This window comes from Pediculus humanus, genomic scaffold, assembly GCF_000006295.1.
Source record: "Pediculus humanus corporis 1103172108249 genomic scaffold, whole genome shotgun sequence".
Classification (NCBI taxonomy): domain Eukaryota; kingdom Metazoa; phylum Arthropoda; class Insecta; order Psocodea; family Pediculidae; genus Pediculus; species Pediculus humanus.
Window position 1 is genome coordinate 40741 of NW_002987818.1, and position 21417 is coordinate 62157.

The following is a 21417-nucleotide window of genomic DNA, read 5'->3' on the forward strand; positions in this document are numbered from 1 at the left end:
TTTTTTTTATAATATACTTCAGCCAATCACTTAATTAAGTTAAATATATACATATAATTATGAATTTTAAAAAGGGAAATTTTTAAATGTTACGATGTCTCCAATCTGATGTCACACTCACAAAATTTTTTTTTTTTTTTATTCAAAGGATTTTATTTTACTTTCGACATTTAAGAACGTCATTAGTATTTATACGTTGTTCATGCTTTTATTTTTTTTGAAAATTATTTTGAAATTTAAACCGTGTTTGAAGGTAAACCGAAGGTCTTTATTTTATTTAAATGAAATTTTTAAAATTAAACTTATAAATTTTTTTTTTTTTTCTCATTCATTCTTATATTTTACTTAATATATATATATACATAAACAAATTTATCATTTCGATATAATTGTATTTATTTATTTTTTTTTTTTTTAATATTAATGAATTTTCTATAACATTAATTATGAGTGAAATATTTTTTTGTTTTTTTTTTTTTTTAGATGGAGAATCCATTAAGTTGCCGGATAATTTGGAAAGCGTACCTAAGGCTGAACAATTTCCATCCCAAAGACATCGATGGAACACAAATGAGGTAAATAAATACATTTTTATTATGCTTCTATAAATTATAAATATACCATCATCAAAACTTTTTTTTATTCTGAAGAAAAAAAAAAAAAAAAGAGAAAAAGAGAGAAAAAAAATAATTTTGAAATTTTTGTTCCTGCGTGCACGACAAAAATAACTTTATTACGCTGCTTGCACGAAAAACTTAGACACGAATTTTTTTTTTTCTTTTTTCTTTTTTTTTTAATTTTAACTTTTTTTTTCAATGATTTTTATGAATTGTAAATGTACCAGGCAGCGCAATTTATATATATATATTTACATACGTTCTCGCAAATAAATATATATATAAGTGTAAATTTAAATTGACTTATGTATGAAATGTGTGTGTCCTTATTATTAAAAATTTGACTTAATTAAAACAAAAGTTTTTATTAAATTAAAATAAAACTAAATTTTTCATTGGTGTATTCATGGGGGGAGTTACAATTCCTTTATAATTTTTTAATAATAATAATAATAATAGGTGTGTACATTTGTTTTCCATATGCCTCTGATTATTTTTTATTATAATTTATAAACATTTTTATCTGATTTGGTCTTTTAAAATGTTTTTAAATGAATAGATAAACAATTTCAATATACTTTTCGTTTAATTCAGTAAATTTAATTTTTTTTTTTTTTTTTTTTGCATTGAAACTTATTCGTCTATAATTAATTTCGTGATACAATAATAAAATGACATGTTAAAAAAAAAAAAAATTTATTATTTTAATGCTAAAATTTTATTTCATTTTAGGAAATAGCCGCCATTCTCATTAGTTTCGATAAACACAATGACTGGCAATCAAAAGAAGTTAAAATTCGGTAATTATATTTTTCTTCTTCTTTTTTTCTTTTTTAAGGTAAGGTTTTAAATTTTTTCTAAAATTTTGTTACCTCGCTTTTTATTTATGCAAATTAAAAATTAAATGAATACATTCAAATTATTGTTTTATTTGAAAGGTTTAAGCAAGCGATTTAAAATTAAATTATTTTATTAAACTTATTTAATAATTAAATATTTTAAAATTAATTTACCTATTTATGAAATTAGGTTTATTTCCAATTTAAAATTAAATAATTGTACGATTATACAATATTCAACGATTCTTATTGAATATTATATATTAAACCGCATCATTTATATAATTAAACACAATGTTGTCGTTTTTTTTTTTTTTTTTTCTAAATTTATTTTATTTAACTATAAATAATATTTATGGCATTAGTTTATGTTTCAGGCAAATTTGTGTTTATTTCAATTTGTGTCGTTTTTTTTTTTTTTTTTTTTTTGTTTAAATTAAACATTATATTACGCTGAATGTATTTTAAAGATGTTTGTTTCGACAAAGTACAATTCTTCTCAATTCGAATTCTAATCTTAAAAATATTATACCGAATTATTATTTTATCGAATGATTTAGAATATTTATTTATGCGTAAGGTATAATTTTAAATAATTTTTTCAATAGATTAGTTATATTAGTATAATTACTTTAAATTTTAGGGATTTAAAAATTATAAAAAGAAATATATTAGAGAAGTTTGTATTGTGTAATTATGGATTCATATAGATAATTTCAAGACAATAATAAAATTACCTTTCTTTATTTCAATTTTTCAATTTTTTTTTTTTTTTATTCTTCATTAATTTTCTATATTTATATAAATTTAATTTTTTCGATATTCTCTCAATTTTATTATTTAGGCCTAAGAGTGGTTCTATGTTGTTGTACAGTAGAAAAAAAGTTAGATATAGACGAGATGGTTATTGTTGGAAAAAACGAAAAGATGGGAAAACAACTAGGGAAGATCACATGAAATTAAAAGTTCAAGGAACGGAATGCATTTATGGCTGCTACGTTCATTCCGCCATTTTACCCACCTTTCATCGCAGATGTTATTGGCTCCTTCAGGTAAAATAATGACATTGATTTAGGAAAAAAAAAAAAAGAAGAAGAATAAATTAAGAGTGTATTTTCATGCATATTAATTTTTATTTTTAGAATCCAGATATAGTTTTAGTTCATTATTTAAATGTTCCTTATCCCGATGACAATAAATTAGCAGTTATAGCTCCTTCTCTCGCTGTCTGGGGAGACAAGAAAGAATGGACAAAAGAGGAATTGGTGTGTCAACTAAAACCTATGTGTAAATTTTTATATTCTTTTAATTTCTTTTTTTTTTTATGAACGGGAAGAGTATATATGCCTTCACGGGTGTTCATTTTCGTAAACGATGGCCGCCATAGTAAAGGTCAAATATTGTTAGTGGAAGAATTCTGTCATTAAAAAAAAAGCTTTGCTTTACCATCAAAGAAATAAAATAATGAAAGAAGGATAGAAAATGGGGAGTACCGGAGAACCGAAAGGTGAAAAGGTCCGAAATGGGGGTGAAATCTTTAGAAATAGAAACGCTTTAAAAGTATACATACTTGTATTAAATTAATGAATCCATAAATATAATGCTGGGATTCATCATGTGAAATAATTTTTTTTTTTTTTTTTTTGATTTTTAATTAAACAAATTTACACAAATATTACTCAAACGATGAAGTTTATTTTTAATATTTTTTTTATTTATTTATTTTGTTACAGTTTATTCTGAAGAAGAGCGGGATCTCAATAATGAATTGGAAATTTCGGTAGGTTTCCTTAAATATTACTTTTATTTATTTATTATTATTTAAAAATACGATTGTTACTTTTACGAAATTTTTTTTTTTTTTTTAATATTTCTTTCATACAAACTGCGATTACTTTCTTTTAATATGTTGCGGCTTGTATTTATTTAATTATTCGTTCAATCACTTATATGATGTTTTACAAAACAATCAAAATGACATCTCAAAAAATCAATGATTGCCTTTTTATTTTTTCTTTATTTTTCGATTCGAAACACTCGAGGTTCATCCTTTGTATCGATTCTTATTATGGTCATTTGTATCAATCTCAGTGATTATAATGTTTTTTTTTTTCCGCTTCAAAAATTGAAATTTATTAACCGAAACAGGCTCCTATACGTAAAATATTATATATGTTATACATATATATGGGTATATATACCCATATTCGGGGATCATAAATGTTTTTTTTTTTTTTTTTCCTTTTAAAAATAGTGTAAATCAAATGTTTTATCAATATTAGAAGTAGCCCTTTGAAAATTTATTATTGTTTCTTACAATTCTTATTTTTTAATCTTTTTTGTAATTGATTTATTTATTTTTTTCTCTTTTGTACAAAAGACGGCTGAAACGGTTGAAGTAATTGTTAATCAGTTAATGGAAAAACAACGAGCTGCACGAGCAGCCACCATTTCTAAACAATTGGAATGTGGTTGTCCAGATTCTACTTGTGCTGATAGCAAAAGTTGTTCTCATCCAATGAGGAAAATAACTGCGGCGCATATTAAACCCGAAAACAATTTTAAAAGTGGTCAATGTAGTGGAAGTAATCAGGTACGCCAAGGCTTTTCATTTGTTAATATTTTAATTTAAAAATTGTAAAAATTTGTAAAAAATCATTTTCGATATTAATTTATTTTTGTTAATTATTCAAGGCGTTACCAACTAATGGTACGAAGGGATCACTTTCTATTGGCACGTCATGCGCTCCCGTTAATCATAGAGGAATTAAAACTGATAAAATCCATTGTGAAACTCAAGGTCATTCCTCGGTGTTTCTTTCACTTTCACAAATCAATTCGCCTGGAGGTTTGTCTTTATCCCAAATTCAAGGCGGCACAAATTTATTAATTTTAAACAACTCGTCCTCAGCAGCCGTGAATTCCAATCACCCGCCCGCATCTGTTGGAAACGGTTCAAATTTTAAATACAACAAAACATCAGCAGTTTTAACTTCTAATCAACAACCGCCCCTTAAACAATATCATCACCCTCGAAATAAAGTCATTCTCAAGCATGAATCCGCAAATTCTAACCAGTTATCCTGCTGCCGTTTGATCAATAACCAAGTCACTCGAAAATTAGACGATTCTGATAAGGATCATTGCAATGTGTCGCATTTTGAAAATAATGTATTTTCAAATCAAAAAATTGACGATGAAAAAAATCTCGTCAGTCATTCTGTAGCTTGTTCGAAATTCATGAATTCAACCGAAAATCCCGGTGAGCTTGTTAATCATCTTTCTTTCTTTCTTTCTTTCTTTTTTTTTTTTTGTATATTTTATATAGGTTGTTAATTTTTTTTTTTAGGTGATACAATACTCATAGTAAATTCTTCTAGAAAAAATCGGAATAGTTCTTTGTCTTCCTCAGTGTCCGGCTCCAATATATATAATGAAACATTAGATCTTTCACAAGAAGATATTCAAAAAACTCTTTTGGCAAATATGCCTTTGTCAGATATGTCGTCCAACAGGTTTGTTTTTTATTCTTATATATTATTATATTAGATATAAATTAATGTAAATTTCCCTTTGATTTTTAATTTAAAAAAAAAAAAATTTTTTTAGGCAAGCATCACAAAGTAAATCTCCGTCTCCTTCCAATCAAGTAATATTACCAGATGTCGTCGTTCCTGAAATTAACCCAATGGAACTTATTGATTCGCCTCCGGCCATTGTTGATGATGATGTTTTTGTCAATCTGGATGCTTTTGATATTTTAAATGATTTTCCCGAATTAGAGGTTTTAAATCAATCAAGCAATTCGGGTATGGAATCGAAGAATTTTCTATAATATATTTATCTTTTAATTAAAATTATTTATAATAATGAATTGAATTACGGTTTAAGATGACTAATTCGAACTATAATATTTTAGATACTTCTGTAATGCATAACATTCAAGGTTCCGGTTTAGAAGAAGATTCGAGGAATTTGAAAAATGAATTTTCGTCTTTTGCTTATTGTAACGAATTTCGGGATAGCTCTGCGTCTATAACTGATTATTCTCCCGAATGGGCTTATCCCGAAGGGGGAGTAAAAGTTTTGGTGACAGGACCGTGGTACTCCTCTACTTCCCAATACACTGTTTTGTTTGATTCTTTTCCTGTACCTACGACTCTCGTCCAATCAGGAGTATTAAGATGTTATTGTCCAGGTTAAAATTCTTGTGTCTATATATATATATATATATATAAATAAAATAAATGAAAACGACTGATTTGTTTTTTTTTTTTTTTTTTTTAACTTTGAAATGTTTTATTATCGATTCGTTTCACTTTACAGCTCACGAAGTAGGCCTTGCAATGGTTCAAGTTGCTTGTGAAGGTTTTGTAATATCAAACAGTGTAATGTTCGAATATAAAAAACCTCCCAGTGATGATTCCGTCAAGCTTCTGGAACCGAAAGTGGAAGAAAATGAAAATTTACTTAAATTTACATTACTTCAAAAGCTAGAAGCCATTGATAATAGACTTCATATTAAGCAAGAGCCAGTCGTTGGAGATGCGGTAAATAATTCAAATAAGTATTTTATAAACGTATTTTTTTAAATGAACTTTAAATTAATAATACATTAATTATTATTTTAGTCCGATTCCGTTGGTCTTTATCATCAAGGAATTGATTTTGAAGAGAGAATGGTTAACTATTGTCAAAATATGATATGCAGGCAATGGCGATCCGAAAGTGGTTCTTGGAACTGGAAATTAGGACTTAAAGGAATGACTTTGTTGCATCTGGCGGCATCGTTAGGTTATTCAAGATTAGTGTGCACAATGTTGCACTGGCGAGCGGAAAACAGCTCTGTCGTGTTAGAAGCAGAAATCGACGCTCTGAGTCAAGACAATGATGGATTTACTCCCCTGGTATGTAATTAATATCTATATTTTATTATTAATTAAATTTTTAATTATTGCTTCATTAAATGCTTGTAGATGTGGGCGTGTAGTCGTGGTCACAAAGAAACTGCTCTATTGCTTTACCGATGGAATCACACTGCTCTTCACATACGTAATTCCTTACAACAAACACCGTTAACCTTTGCCAGATCCCAGGGGTATTTAAGTTTAGTAAAAGAAATAGAAAAACTAGAAGCGTCCAGAGAAGAATCCAAAACCTCTCGTTTTTCGTCGTGCAATATTCAAAGCAAAGAAAGGTTTTTTTTTTTTTTTTTTTTTGATATTGTGTATATTTTAATGAATATAAGATTTTTTTTTACTTATTTTTTATTTTTGTTTTTAGATCAGATCCAAAGTTTTCGGTTCTTCATTCTTTATCCGATTCATCAACGATGTCAACAAATTCAAACAAAACACACGATGGAATTTTTCTCAGACCAAATTCTTTGGAAAAAATGGAAAGTCGACTGAAATGTACAAACGGTCTTGAAGTTAGTTCAAACGAACGTAGTAAAACTCCGAGTCCGACTTTAGGTAATTTTATTATTATAACAAATCTTTATAATGTATATATATATATATATACATTTATTTTATACGATTTAACTTTAATTGTAATTTTAATATTCAGATTGGGAACAGTGTGAGCCATTTGGATTAAATAAAAGACCATCTGTTGATTCAGGTATAAATCTGTGTTCATCTCAATCTGATAACACTCCGATTTGAATCATATAAAAATAAAAACAATTTCAACGAGAAATATCAAAATTAACAAGGTAAATCAATTACAATTTAACCAATTAATGTGTTTGTGTGTGTGTGTGTGTGTGTGTTTTAAAATTTCTATTTATTAGAAAATTTTTTAAAATAAATTCCATTGAAAATGATTGGATTTTTTAAAATAAGGTTTGATCGCAGCATGTCTCTTCCATCATCGGCAATGTGCGACATATTTGATTCGAACAGTCATCGAATGGATTTTGCACTATGTAAGTTGATCCCTTTTTTTTTTTTTTTTTTTTTTTACTATTTTTAATCACTTATTTATTTTTATTTATTTATTATAATTTTATTGGTAAATTATATTTATTTAAATTCACATAAATTAATATTTCTCACTGTGAACAATTAATATTTCTTCCATTAGAACATAATCTCTTTAAAATAAATTTTATTAAAATTTATAATATATATGTATATATGTATACGTACACATATATATGTATATATTTTTTAAAGAAAAATTTGTATGGAAGAAATATTTGAAAACAAAAAAAAGAAAAAGAAAGGGAGTAAAATAAATATTAATATTTTAAACAAGGTAAAACAAAAAAAAAAAAAAGAAGAAGAAAAAAAAAAAGAAGAAATTTAAGTAAAAAAGTGCATAATTTAGCACTGCTTTTCTCAAATTTTGCTTTGCTTCGTTTAGTTTTCAGCATGTCCAATATATTTTTGAATTTTTCTTTTAAAAAAAATTAAATAAAAAAAAAAAAAAAAAGAAAATAAATATTTAGAATTGGTTAATTGCTTTATATTATTTAAATATATTTTTATTATTGAAAAAATTTGTAGTTCAGAGTTTAAATAATTATAAAATTTTATATTTTATTATGGTAAATGCAGTTGAAAAATTTATTTTATTTATTTATTTTTTTATTATTATTATTATCCTTTTTTTTTATTATTATTAAATTAAATTTAAATCACGCACCACATATTAAATGGCAATTAATATAATAAATTAACATACTATATATATATATATTTTTAATACTCTTATTAATTTTAATTTTTTTTGTATTAATTAATCTGGTGACAAATTTTTTTTTTTTTTGACTTTATTTTATTATTTTTTCAAAAATAAATCAGTAAAACAGTAATTTTCTCAAGGGTTTCTGTTTTTTTTTTTTTTTTTCTTTATACTTTAACTTTGATTTAGGTATTTTTATTTTTTTGTTATTTTAAACAAGGCGAATTATAATAATAATAATAATACTTTTTATTAAAAAAATAAATCAGATTAATTAGTCGATGATTTAAGCAAATTTTTAGATTTGATTTTTTTAGCTAATTTTTAGTTTAATCTTTTATCGTACTTTTTTAATATACTGTATTGCTTAGATTTTCAATTTTTTCTTAGTTTTTGATTGCTGGAATGTCATTTATTAGGCGAGGTTTCTGCAGCCGGATCAAGTTTGAAGAGTCCCGATGACAAGAGAGATGATAATAATCTTTCCGGGGAGAATTTAGACGTTAATGGCGTTCACGTTGGTATGTTGGTATTATTATTATTATTATTTTTTTTTTAGTTTTTTCTTTTTTTTTTTATCAGGTAAGGTGGTATAATTTTTGCACACAAAAATTTTTTAATTTACCTTTTTTCTTTTTAATTCAATAGGTTTATTATAATTATCTTTTTATTATTGTCCGTATTTTTGTTATTTATGCAAATAATGAATCTATCACTAATAATAATAATAATAATAATAATAATAATAATAATAATAATAATAATAATAATAATAATTGATATTATTATTATTATTATTATTATTATGAAAGGATTATTAAAGACTAAACAACTCTGCGTTTTTAAATATATAAGGCAAAACACCAAAGTCAGTATTAATTAAATCCATTGATATTGTTAAAAAAAAAAAAACACTTTTATGTATTATGTAAATAAAGTTATTAAACGAGAATATATACATATTCGATGTTAATAATTATATACATATTATATATATATATATATATATATATATATATATATATATATATATATATATATATATAAGAATTGATTAAAATATTAAAAAAAAAATTTTTTTCTTTTTTTTTTGTTTCATTTTTTTTATAGGGAATCAAGAAGTAAAAGTGCTGACTTTGGCCGAGCAGATAATCGCTGCCATTCCTGATAGAATTAAGGTATTCATTTTTTTTTCTTTTTGTTGGGTTTTTTCGCTATTGAAATAATATTTTTTTTTTGTATTTTTATTCGCAGAACGAAAGTGAAGAGATGCAATTAGACACTCGACCATCTTCTCCATCCAGCGATGCACTTTGTGATTCTTCTTTAAGAGAAACCCTTTCAGAAAAAGATTGTTCTTCTTACCCTTCGAATGTATTCAATTTTGAATTTAGCGATCATAATTATAGGTTTTTATGTTTAAAAAATTTTTTTTATTGTTATATTAATTTTTTTTTTTTTATTTAAGTAAAAGTTATATACTTTTTTCTTTTCTTTTTAAAATCAGGTATTATGACGTTGGAACACCCGGTTCTAGTTTGAGTCCAGGTTCGAGTAGTTTACAATCTCCATCCCCGGTGTTTCCATTAGAACCACCATCTCCGTCTCCGACGACGCAAGATTTTTGTGAATTTTTTCAAGCTTCCGGTTCATTTTTTGAAAAAGATTTTTCCAATCTTACTCTTTCAGGTTCAGCGATTATAATTATTCTTTTAAAAAAAAAAAAAAAAAAAAACTTAAATTAAAAAAATTATTTATTATTAATTATAGATAAAGAGCAGAGAGAATTATATAAAGCCGCAAAAATAATTCAAAAAGCATATAGATCTTATAAAGGGAGAAAAAAATTAGAAGAGGATAAAGAAAGAGCCGCAGCTATTTTAATTCAAAATTATTTTAGACGTTATAAACAAGTGAGTTGATTAATTTATTTATTTTATTTTTCCACACGCGTTATTTTATTGTTTCTAATTTAAAATTATTTTAAAAATTTAATACTTTAAATGTATTTATCAATTTTTCTTTGTTTCATCATGTTTCACCCTTTCCTCTCGGGAACGAGTGAAATATTGGTAGTAAATTTTATTACAGTAATATTACCAATATATATATATATGAATTTTTTTTGTTTTCAGTATGCATATTATAAGCAAATGACTCGCGCTGCCATGGTAATACAAAATGGATACAGATCATATTGCGAGCACAAAAGATTTAAAAAATCTCAGGAAGCAGCTGTTTGCATACAAAATTATTATAGGCATTACAAAGAACAAGGGGATACGAGAAGGAGTTCCAGGGAAACGACACCTTCTGCTGGTTTAAAGTAATCAATAGTTTTCAAATAATTTTTTTCCTTTTTTTTTTTTTTTTAAATTACAAAATAAAAGAGACTTTTTTTTTTTTTGTTTTTCAGGCGTACATATTCTCAAAGGAGGCAACACCAGGCTGCCTGTAAAATCCAACAATTTATGAGGCAATCAAAAAATAAGTAAGTATTTATTATTTATTTATTTATTTTTTTTCATATAAATTGATTATAGATTTACTTAAAATGATTTCACATAATTATTATTAATTTAAAGAAAAAATGATTATTATTATTATTATTTTTGTGTTAAGCCACAACTTGTGGGATTTGGAACACACGGTGAGCTCAATAAATCAATAATATAATATTATTCATTGTCAATTGTTTTTACTAATGTCAGGAGACATTTAATATTATTTATTCCCAGCATACATATATTATATACATAATTTTAATTTATATTTAAAAAATTGAAAATATTTCAAAATTGGAGATCATTAAAAAATTTCCTTTTTTTTATATGAATAAAATAAAATATATATTTATATCAGATTGCAGAAAGAACGAGCTATGGCAGCAGAAAAAGAGAGGCTGGATGTCCGGCAGTCCTTCCAGGTTGTCCAGCCAAAGTCGCCATCTCCAGACAATTCCGCTCCAAATAACAGGTAATTATATTAATTACTATCAATATTATTATCATTTACTTAGCATGCATTGTTTAAATTACGGAGGAGGAGGAGGAGGAGGGGGGAAGGGAGGAAACGTTTGTTTGAATGATACTAAATTTTCCGTGAAATCGAATGTGAAAACTCGAATCGGAAATAAAATTCTATTTTTCTACTGGATCGGCGGGTAAACTTTTTTTTTAAACAAAATTTGTCAAAATGTTTATTGTGTGTGTGACGATGCACAATATTTTTTTTTTAACTCAAATCTCTTTTCTTTTTTTTTCTTTCTTTAAAGGTTTCACGGAAAAATCCCGGGCGAAGAAGGAAATAATTAAATAATAATGTTAATAATAAAATTATTATTCAATATGAATATATATATATATATATATATTGTTATTTACTTAAAAATTTAATTTATTAATTTTAATAATTAATGTAATATATATATATATATATATATATATATAAATTCACGTTTAATTGCGCTGCTAGTCAATATTTTTTCTTTCTTTCTTTCTTTTATTTAAAATTAAATATGTTATGATGCGTGTGCGTGCGTGCGTGCGTGCGTGCATTTATCAGGTTATTTATTTAATTGCTTATTTTATCGATGCGTATTCTTAGATTCATAATTAAAACATTCTATTATTATTATTATTATTATTATTATTATATTTTTAAAAAAAATTACAAAACATTGTATAGATAAATAATTATTTTGTTAAATTATAAAATTTATTAATAATAACTTTTAACGCTTCAAACATTATTTATTTTGAAATTCATTAAAGTTGAGGAAAAATTAAATAAAAAAAAAGAGAAAGAAAAAAGGAAAGAAATAAAAAAAAAATTTTTAAATGTGCCTTTATTCATTTCATTAAAAAAAAAAAAAACCCGCCGTTAATGGTTATTTATTATTTAATTATAGCTCTTTAAAAAAAAAAACAAAAACAAAAACGTTGTTCAAATATTGTAAAAAAAAAAAAATTAATTAATTTTTTTGCCTTTTTTGCTCAAAAAATTTCTTTTTTTTTTTGAACTTTTAATAATAATCATTAGTAATGGATTATTATTATTATTATTTTATTTGTATATAATTAATTGTTTTTTCTTTCTTTTTTCTCTCTGTTAAATTGTATTTAAATCACCGATAAATATTATCATCATTTTTATTTATTATAATTTATATTATAATAATAATAATAATACGATATATCTTTAAAAAAACTATAATTTAATAATTGCATATTATTCAATGAATAAAAGATTTTACTTTTAACTTATTCGTAATTGTTGTCGAGGCTGGCCTCGCAATTTAATATTTAATAATAATAATAATTATGTCTTTAATTCATATTTAAAATTTATAAATATATATATATATATTTAAATGCTTTTTGTAAATACAGAAAAAAAATCATTTATTATTATTATCATTATTTAAATTGTTTTTTTTTTTTAATTTGACAGTAGTACTGTTAAAAAAAAAATTCACCGTTTTAAATTTAAAGTAATTATTATTATTACTACTTACTCACATAAAAATATTTTAATTAAACTTTCTTGTTATACTTATTATTAAATTATAAAATAATTAATAGAGAAAGAGAAAGACAGAGACAGAAAAGAAAAATTGTTTATCTCGTTCAGATTATACATATATATAAACGTATTTATATAAGAATTTGCTTTATTGTTCGTTAATTTATCGAATTTAGCTTTAATGCTTTTTAAATAAATAATAATAATAATAATTTACATATCATTTTAATTATCCAAATACTATAAATAATATATATATATATATATATATATATATATATATATATAATGGCACTTTATTACACTCAAATTATATAGATAGATGAAATATTATTGAGAAAATTATTTTATTTAAATGGTTTTCGCTTAGATAAATTTTTTATAAATTTATTAAAATGCAGGACTTAAACTTTATTATAAATATTATCAATTTATTAAACAAAAAAAAAAAAGTTAATAACTATTAAATTTTAAATTATTATCTTATTGTTATTAAAAATGTTATTATCAATTGAAACTTACATACAATTTCTCGTTTTCTTTTTTTTTTTTTAAATAAAAATTTATTATTTTAATATTATAAGAATTATTATTATTATCATAAGTGAAAAATTTTAATTTGTTTTTTGAATTAAAAATATCAATTTTTTTTTGTAACGAAACTAATCAAAAAAAAAAATGTTGTTGATAATAATAATAATAATTTATTACTTAATTTTTTTGCTTTTAAACACGAGATATTTTATAACTTTTGCATTTTTCTTTCTTTTTTTTTTCTCTAAATTACAAAATAATATGTTATTAAATTATCTTTAAATATTCTCTTAATATTAAAAAAAAAAAAAATATTTAAATTAATACTATTGAAAATTATTAACATTTATATATATATATTTATATTCCATTTAAGGAACAAAAAAAAAAAATTTAAAATTACTTGCTAACAATTTATTAATACTAAAAGAGTTTGTTAGTACTAAAAGTACTACTTTCACTTTTTTTTTAATCTTCTTCATAAATTCTACTATCTTAAAATTAATTATAATATATTATATATTTTAATTTGTGATTTAATATTGTTAACAGTCTTCTCAAATTAATACTGTTTTTTTTTTTTTTTTCAAAGTTTAATTCAAATAACTTTCTCTTCAATTTGGTTTATTCACATGTATTTCTTATATAGAGTAATGATGGCATATTCTATTAAAATTTTCTTCTTTTAATTTTATTATTGTATTAGTTTTTAAAACGAGGAGCGTTTTGACTAATAACAAATATTTAAATTAATACTATTTAAAATAAATTTATATTTTTGCTCATTGAACAATAATGTTCATATTCTTTTAATTAATTTCTATTTCATTTCTTCCTTCGAATACTTACTATTATCCTGTTATACAATTTCATAAAATTAAAAAATACTGACACACATTTTAAATAAAAAAAATATTTTATTCAACAATCAATCAATTCAATCATTTTCATTTATTTTTACAATTAATCATAAAAAAAAATTTTTTTTTTTAAAAAAAAGTAAACAATGCATGCTAAACAATTCCATTTTTATTATCTATCATGTAATTTGTCAATTGTTAATTAAAATTTTGGAATCAATGATTGATTATATATATTTGACTAGAAATGAAATGAACAAACATTTATGTAGATTATTTTAAAATTAATATGGCAATGTATAATACTGTATAATACTACAACCAATTGTACTTATGTCATTAAAAGAAATTTTAAATCCTTTGTAAGTTTTCATCGTAATTAAACTTTGTACTCTTTTTTATTTTAATCGTGATTACTGACTTTGGTATAAATAACATGATGTGTAATACTGAAAAGAAATTTTATATTTTACTTACACTATTTGTTGTGATTTAATTTAAGAAAATTTTTCAAGTCCCATTTTGTCTATGGCTCGAGAAAATTTATGAAATGGATTTTTATTTATTTACGTTGTTATGTTGATAATACTACTAACTGAGACAAAAATATTTCCAATAAATATTCGAATTAAATTACAATGTGATCATTTATAAAATTCGATGAGACAATCTTTTGTTTTGAGTCAAATGCTGCCTGCTGCAATTTTCTTCTAGCAGATTTAAATTGAGATTTGGGAGAATTGATTGGCTTTTTGTTCCTGGAACATCACTTTTATTAAATTCTTCATATTTTGTTTTTTAAAAATAATTAATTTTTTTTTGTTTACCTGTTTGATAAATTTTCTTTTTTTTTCGGAGTGTCAATCCCAAAAGGGCTGTAGAGTTTTGTGGGTGTTCTTCCGAGTGCAATTTTGCTTTTTGTGTAAGGAGTCGCCGGAGATGGAGAATCTAAATTAATCAAGGGTTTCCTTTGTTTTGATCTTTTCATTTTCTGTCAAAATAATATTATACAAAATATTTTGAGTATAACAGAATTTTCATATTACTAAAGAATTAATATAAGTCCATAGGTTTTGTTTTACCTTGGTAATTGTTCCAAAAGTACTTTGTACGCTGCTCAAAGTTTGAGAAATTTTTTTAGTACCATTTTTCCATGCTTTCTTAGCGTTCATATTAACAATAGACGTAGAAAAGGCGTCACACCATTTACTGTGATTTGATGTTACAGCTTGAATGGAATGTTCTGTTACAAAATTAGTGGTCATTTCGTTTTGATTTCGACATTTGTAATTTAGAGACGACGTGCAAAATGTTGTCATTTTTCCATCCGTATCACTTTCTAAGTTTTTAAATGATAAATTAAAGCTTTTAATCGAATCACTATCCATTTTTTAAAAAAAAACTAAAAACCGTTACAAATATGCTTTTGGCGTCCTACTACGTGAAACGACAACGTAATTGTTTTAAAATATAATTATTGTTTACGCTTTTTTTCAGTTACTCAAGTGTTATTTAAAAATGATAAAACGTATTTTAATGTTTAATTTATTTGCACGAGCATTAAATAAATGAAGTATTAAAAATATTAAAGGCATTAATATGAGATTTTTTTTAGGATTGAATAATTTCTTTAATTTTGAAAAGGCGGTGGAATACACAGTGGAAAGAAAATCTTTCTTATCTATGTATTTATTTTTTCTTATTATTTTTAATTAAACTTAATAGATTTTTTGTTCTATAATTAAACATGAAAAAACTTAAAGATGAAAAAATTCAGCCTACAGGTGCGTTTATACCGGGTTTTAAAATTTTTATACATAACCACCGTTATCATTTGTACCTTAATATTCGATGTCAGTTGTAGAAATGAATTTTTAATATTTTGACAGATAGCCAAATGTATTCGGCAATATCGTTTTTCGTCGTTCTTATTTTAATTGGAGTGCCGCTTTGGTGGAAAACAACAGAAGTTTATAGATTTAGTTTACCGTATTCTCAAATAGATGTTTTACACGAACATAAATTAACAATTCAAATGAATATTCACGTTATGACGATAGACAATAGCAGGGGAACAGCAATAGTTGAGGATTTAAAAAAATTTTTTCAAATCTCTAGTGAGTCAATGATTTATTTAAATTTTAATTTTGATTAGTTTTTTACAGTGATGAATTCAAGTTCTTGAGAATATTTTAAAATAGTAACTTTTTTTTTTTTGCATTTTCCTACATTTTTACATATGTATAAAAAACTTGTAATACTGTTTTCAGAAATATTCAACATAACATTTAAACAACATACTGTAGATAAACAATTACTGGGGTCGTGTAAAACTTTGGCAGAAATCGAAAATAAAATCAAACATCCTTCATATGTTGGAAGTTTACAATTGATTGAAATCCCTGGATTAAGTAGATTTGTGCCTTATAGTATTGTACTAGGAGAAAAAAGAACTATTTACTTTGCGTCTAATGTAGGTAATCATTTTTTATTAACACAAGTTGAGTTATGAATGAAGAGTAAGGAAAAGAAAAACTTTGACAGTAAGCTAGTTAGTTTTAAGTGTGCCATTTCAAGTCTCGAGTCAAGTTTTTTTCATTGTTTCTTATTTTTATCGCTTTATCTGTGTTTAAATAAATTTAATTTACATTTTAAAAAATGCATCATGTTTCAGATGTAGTAAAATTATACGACTTCATAAATACAAAAGTTTTGAATGAAGATGTTCTGGTTGATACAACTCTAGAAATCAACTTGCCAGTACAAAGTAAACTAAATAAAAATTCCAGGCACAAAATTTCTTTGTCTGAAAGTTTTGACATACTTTTTACAATTTTAAATCCAGATCCAGATCTGTTGGATGTGACTTTTGATATTCAAAAAGCCATTGAGGGTATTATAATTGGCTGTTTTTGCTTAAAAACAATTTAATGCAGAACAAAAGGTGATTAATTATTTTTAGTGCATTTTTTTAGACTTTGTTACTCCATTTAAATCTGATTTAAATGATATGTATGAATTTCATATAAAATCTCAGTGGCTTTATTATGTCGATCTTCAAGTTCAAACAAAATTTTTAAATTTTACCGATAAAGGTCCTCATTTTGCTTTGCCTGCAGATCTTTTACCTCATGTAATCACTCCTCTGGAAAAGAAGCTAGGTAAATATTGATTGATTTTTTTAAATTTTTATATGCACGCATATAATGTTTATTTTTTTTTTTTAAAAAAAACCATTAAGAAATTTGAGTCAAAAAATACTGTTTCTTTAATTGTAATTTTACTCAAGCATGTGTTTTTACTCATTGTTATTAATGAAAAAAATTTTTTTTATTATTTTTACTAACTAAAAAAAAAAAAAAAGTGTATATGGTGGTTGAATGGTTTTTGATATATTTTCAGCTTCTCACGTGTCGAAATATCCATGTTTGAATTTTATTTTATACATTCCTCCATGTGCTACATCTCCGTTATTCATATATACAAAAAATGGTTTTAAATTAGAAGGAGCAAACGCCTTTATTTCACCAAAATGGGGTGGAATTCAAATTTACAATCACAACAGGTCAGTATGAATTTTTTTTTTTTTTTTTTTTTTTTTTCAGTTTATCTGAAAATTGAATAAATAAATTCGATCGCTAAGGGAAACGTAAGAAAAATAATAATTGTAAATAAAATTTTTTCTTTTAATTTTTACAGAAATTTTTGTTCGGACGGTAAAAAAGTTGAGGTTAATATAGATAGCAATTATGTTATGTCAGTGTATTTAGCGCAATTTCGTTTACTTTTGGGAATGCCCGATATAGCAGAAGTTCAAGATACAAAAAATTTAAATAAAGTCAGGTTGTGGGAAAAAGATTCGCTCCTTAGATTGCGAACAGTTGAGCAATTGACATTTACAAAACTTACATTGCAGGTATATATATCGTGCATATTTAAAACAATTTTTTTTTTCATTGGCTTATTTTAAATGATTATTATTTAGTCTTTGTCGAAACTTCTCGGAAAAATAAATAACATCGTGATTAACGATCAAGTCGGTCATGCAATATATTCAGCTTTAGATAACGTTTACGAAGCAAGTGAAGCTCTCGGCAAAGGGGATTTATTAACTGGTTATAATTTATCAAAGAAAGCTTTTCTGGCATCCGAAAAAGCTTTTACGGATCCCTCTTTGCTTTCTCTCCTGTACTTTCCCGACGATCAAAAGTGCGTATATTTTAAAAAAAAAAAACTTATTTAATGAGTATTTATGTTTTATTCATATCTATATTTGTCGTTAATATTATTTTTAGGTACGCGGTATACATACCATTATTTTTACCTATAATGATACCAGTATTAATTTCTATCAAACCGATACTTCAATGGTTAAATTTGAAATTAAAAGAAAAATAATAAATAAATAGAATAAATTAAATTATCTGCCGTGAAATCGTGTTTTCCAATTATTATTATCATTTTTTATTTTTTTAAATAAACGAACAAGCAGTAGAAATAATCAACAAATTCATAGACAAATGAGGGAAGAAAATTAAAAATTTTTTTCAGGATTAAAAAATAAAAAAAAATTTGATTATTCATTTTATTTATTGAAATTTTTAGGACATTGGAAAATTTTTTTTTTTTTTTGTAATAACCGTTTCGTGACGTGTTTTTTTTAAAATGTTAAATGTTAATTTAAATAAAATCTTACGTTTTCTCGTTAGATAATTTTCTTAAATTCTCACATTAATACTTACCTCGAAAAATTTTTTGTAAAATCTTTGTCAAATCTCAAGATTTGAATTAAACCCTTATGTGTGTTGTGTGTGTAAGTATAAAAACATTTTAGTAATTATTCCGAGAAAACGGAGGATTCGATGGAAATTGACGGCAAATATGTTGCTGATGACCGTTCCGGAAACAGAAATTAATTTTTTGTTTGCATTCTTCGCTGCTCGGTATCCCGGAATTCCTTCTGTTTGAAACTTGCAAATGCGAATTCAAAGCTAAACTTGAGCCTCCCAAGCGAAATTCTTTTTTGCACGGTTGATATCCTAAATCATCGGTTAATGTATTGATAATTAACATTGAATTTCTTCGAAAATCTTCAACTCCCGATTTTGAATGATCGCGATAAGGTGTCGGGGGAGCGCATCGATCGCTTTCGTGGAACCCTAATTGATACATTGAATTCTTACGAATTTTTTCAAATTTTCCTCTCTCTTCAAAATTACAAAAATAATCTTTCGGAAAAGGTGATTTTTTTTCCAAACACAAAGATTTCCTATTTGTGTCCGTCACGTGTTTGGATTCTTGTCCCGATAATAAATCACGTTTGCTATCGCTCATGCTTTCGCCAATAAATAAATTTTGAAAATGATGACACGCATCCCAATTTTTCCTTGTTTTTTTAACCGTCGTTTCACATTCTGAAAAGTCTTCCCCGAATTCATTAAAAACCCATTCCCGTTTATTATTTTCTCCCCTGTCGAAAGAAGTGGAGTCTTTAACGCTAGATTGACGATCGACTAATTGTTGAACTTTATTTTCCAAATGATCGAGTCCTGGTTTTTTAGAATTATTCGAAAGCCAACAACTTTGTCTCCTAGAAAAATCATCATTTAATTTAACGTTTAACGGATGATGTTTGTTGAGTCCAGGCTCTGAGAGGACCAATGTTTGAAGATCAAAAGCAGATTGAACTTTTCTTGGTACGTTTAAATTCATTGCTACTATTGATGAATTGATGAAAACTGAATTTCGACGGGAAGATAAACAATTTTTTTGTTGGCTAAAACAAGTTTCCTTGTTTAAATTAAACTTTGAAAATGAACGATTCTGGAAGAAAAAAAATCCTTGTTTTGTATCCGGACGTGAAAAAAAAAAAAAAAAAAAACTTTGAAGAAGATATTTTATTTAATGCTTTTTCTCTAACATTGTGTCATCATCGTGTTGAAAAAAAAAAATGTCAGTGTTTAATAGAGTTGTTTAGCTTTTAGAATTTTTACACACAATGAAAATAATATCTATAGATAAGATGTTGGAACGGATTAAACACAAAAGAACGGTTACACCCGTTAAAAGTAGATTATATTAAAAAAAAAAAAAAAAAAAAAATAGCAAGCAATAAAAAAGCCGAAAGCGACGACCAATAAAAAAAAAACCTATAAAAAATATCAAGCTTTTTTGTTTTTTTTTTTTTTTAAATAAAAGATTTATTCAAAGGATGGTATGAAGCCTAAGAAAAAAAAGCATTAGGGAAAATAATGCATTTAAATAATTATTTGAAAGCAAATTTTCTTTTTTTTCTTTAAGCGATCGGTAAAAAAAATTTATGGGTTTTGAGAAAAAAAAAAGAGGCAAAAAGCTATTAACAATTAAGCAATAAAAACTTTTTTTTTAAAAAAAAAAAAAAATACTTATAGCTCACACTATTTGAGATTCGTCTGTAAATATCTGATTCGAAGAACTAGTAGTAGTAGTAGTAGTAGTGGTAGAAGTAGTAGAAGAATTTAAAAAAAAAGAAAAACATTTACCTGTTTAGGTGTTTGATCGATTAATGGACAATTAGTATTATGTTGTTGTATGAATTTTGGTTGATACGGTTCGAGCATTCTTATTTTTCCCCATCGATTAAAAAAAAGAGCAATGGCAGCAATCCATAAAGCGAGTACTAAAATAACTATTAAAGCTTCTTCTGTATGTACAATAACTAAAGGAGGAGAATGGGATGCTCTTGTTTTGTTTTCGTAAGAATCTGTAAAATAGTTTTTTTTTTTTTTTTTTGCTCAAAATTTTTATTCTTTTTTCGATACGAAAAATCGTGATGACGACACAATACGAAAAAATTTTTTTTATTTTAATCGCAATAAATACTTATTGTGAAATATAAATGAAAAATATTCCTAATTTTTTTACTTACCTAAAATAAGAGAACTCATTTGAAAATCACGTCTTGCCATGTTTTTCTCTTTGTCCATTTTTAATTTTTTTTTTTTTTTTTTTTGTTAATAATGCATAATAATTAGAGCATCGTGTTTAATGTTAGCACAATGTTTTTTTTAAAATGTTATTAAGCTACTGCGTTAATAATAATAACTATCGGTTGCAATGAATTTTCAATATTATTATTATTATTATAATACAAACCGTATTCTCATGCCATTTTTCTTTATACTTATATATATGTAATTCAAAAAAAAAAAAAAATTTTCTTCCAACGGCTTTAAATTTAAAAAAAAAAATAAAAAAATAAAAATAATGATAATAATGATATTTTTAGCCAATACCAAGCATGCAAGCTTGAGTATAGCTCATGCGTGTGCACATTTTTTGTGTCTCCGTGTAAATAATATATATTTTTTT

General features: G+C 24.6%; 4 protein-coding genes across 4 annotated transcripts; 2 read left to right on the top strand and 2 right to left on the bottom strand.

Moving 5' to 3' along the window:
• Nucleotides 1-446: 446 nt before the first annotated feature.
• Phum_PHUM466620 (calmodulin-binding transcription activator, putative) lies at nucleotides 447-10644 on the top strand (the record flags this gene model as incomplete). Its single annotated transcript, XM_002430149.1, has 22 exons — nucleotides 447-575; nucleotides 1350-1417; nucleotides 2301-2508; nucleotides 2599-2743; nucleotides 3190-3236; nucleotides 3837-4049; nucleotides 4151-4718; nucleotides 4806-4971; nucleotides 5066-5265; nucleotides 5415-5654; nucleotides 5783-5991; nucleotides 6088-6363; nucleotides 6433-6653; nucleotides 6740-6930; nucleotides 7028-7081; nucleotides 8569-8670; nucleotides 9260-9327; nucleotides 9404-9558; nucleotides 9657-9838; nucleotides 9920-10062; nucleotides 10285-10475; nucleotides 10566-10644. 22 exons carry the CDS (start codon nucleotides 447-449, stop codon nucleotides 10642-10644), a joined length of 3855 nt encoding a protein of 1284 aa, XP_002430194.1.
• Nucleotides 10645-14695: 4051 nt separating this feature from the next.
• On the bottom strand, nucleotides 14696-15455 carry Phum_PHUM466630 (uncharacterized protein; the record flags this gene model as incomplete). Its single annotated transcript, XM_002430150.1, has 3 exons — nucleotides 14696-14825; nucleotides 14895-15058; nucleotides 15150-15455. 3 exons carry the CDS (start codon nucleotides 15453-15455, stop codon nucleotides 14696-14698), a joined length of 600 nt encoding a protein of 199 aa, XP_002430195.1.
• Nucleotides 15456-15964: 509 nt separating this feature from the next.
• Nucleotides 15965-18465, top strand: Phum_PHUM466640 (GPI transamidase component PIG-S, putative; the record flags this gene model as incomplete). The annotated part of the gene is made up of 8 exons (XM_002430151.1): nucleotides 15965-16184; nucleotides 16338-16544; nucleotides 16742-16960; nucleotides 17043-17228; nucleotides 17470-17632; nucleotides 17767-17983; nucleotides 18053-18276; nucleotides 18363-18465. 8 exons carry the CDS (start codon nucleotides 15965-15967, stop codon nucleotides 18463-18465), a joined length of 1539 nt encoding a protein of 512 aa, XP_002430196.1.
• Nucleotides 18466-18897: 432 nt separating this feature from the next.
• On the bottom strand, nucleotides 18898-21032 carry Phum_PHUM466650 (uncharacterized protein; the record flags this gene model as incomplete). The annotated part of the gene is made up of 3 exons (XM_002430152.1): nucleotides 18898-19890; nucleotides 20589-20809; nucleotides 20975-21032. 3 exons carry the CDS (start codon nucleotides 21030-21032, stop codon nucleotides 18898-18900), a joined length of 1272 nt encoding a protein of 423 aa, XP_002430197.1.
• Between the last annotated feature and the right edge of the window lie 385 nt (nucleotides 21033-21417).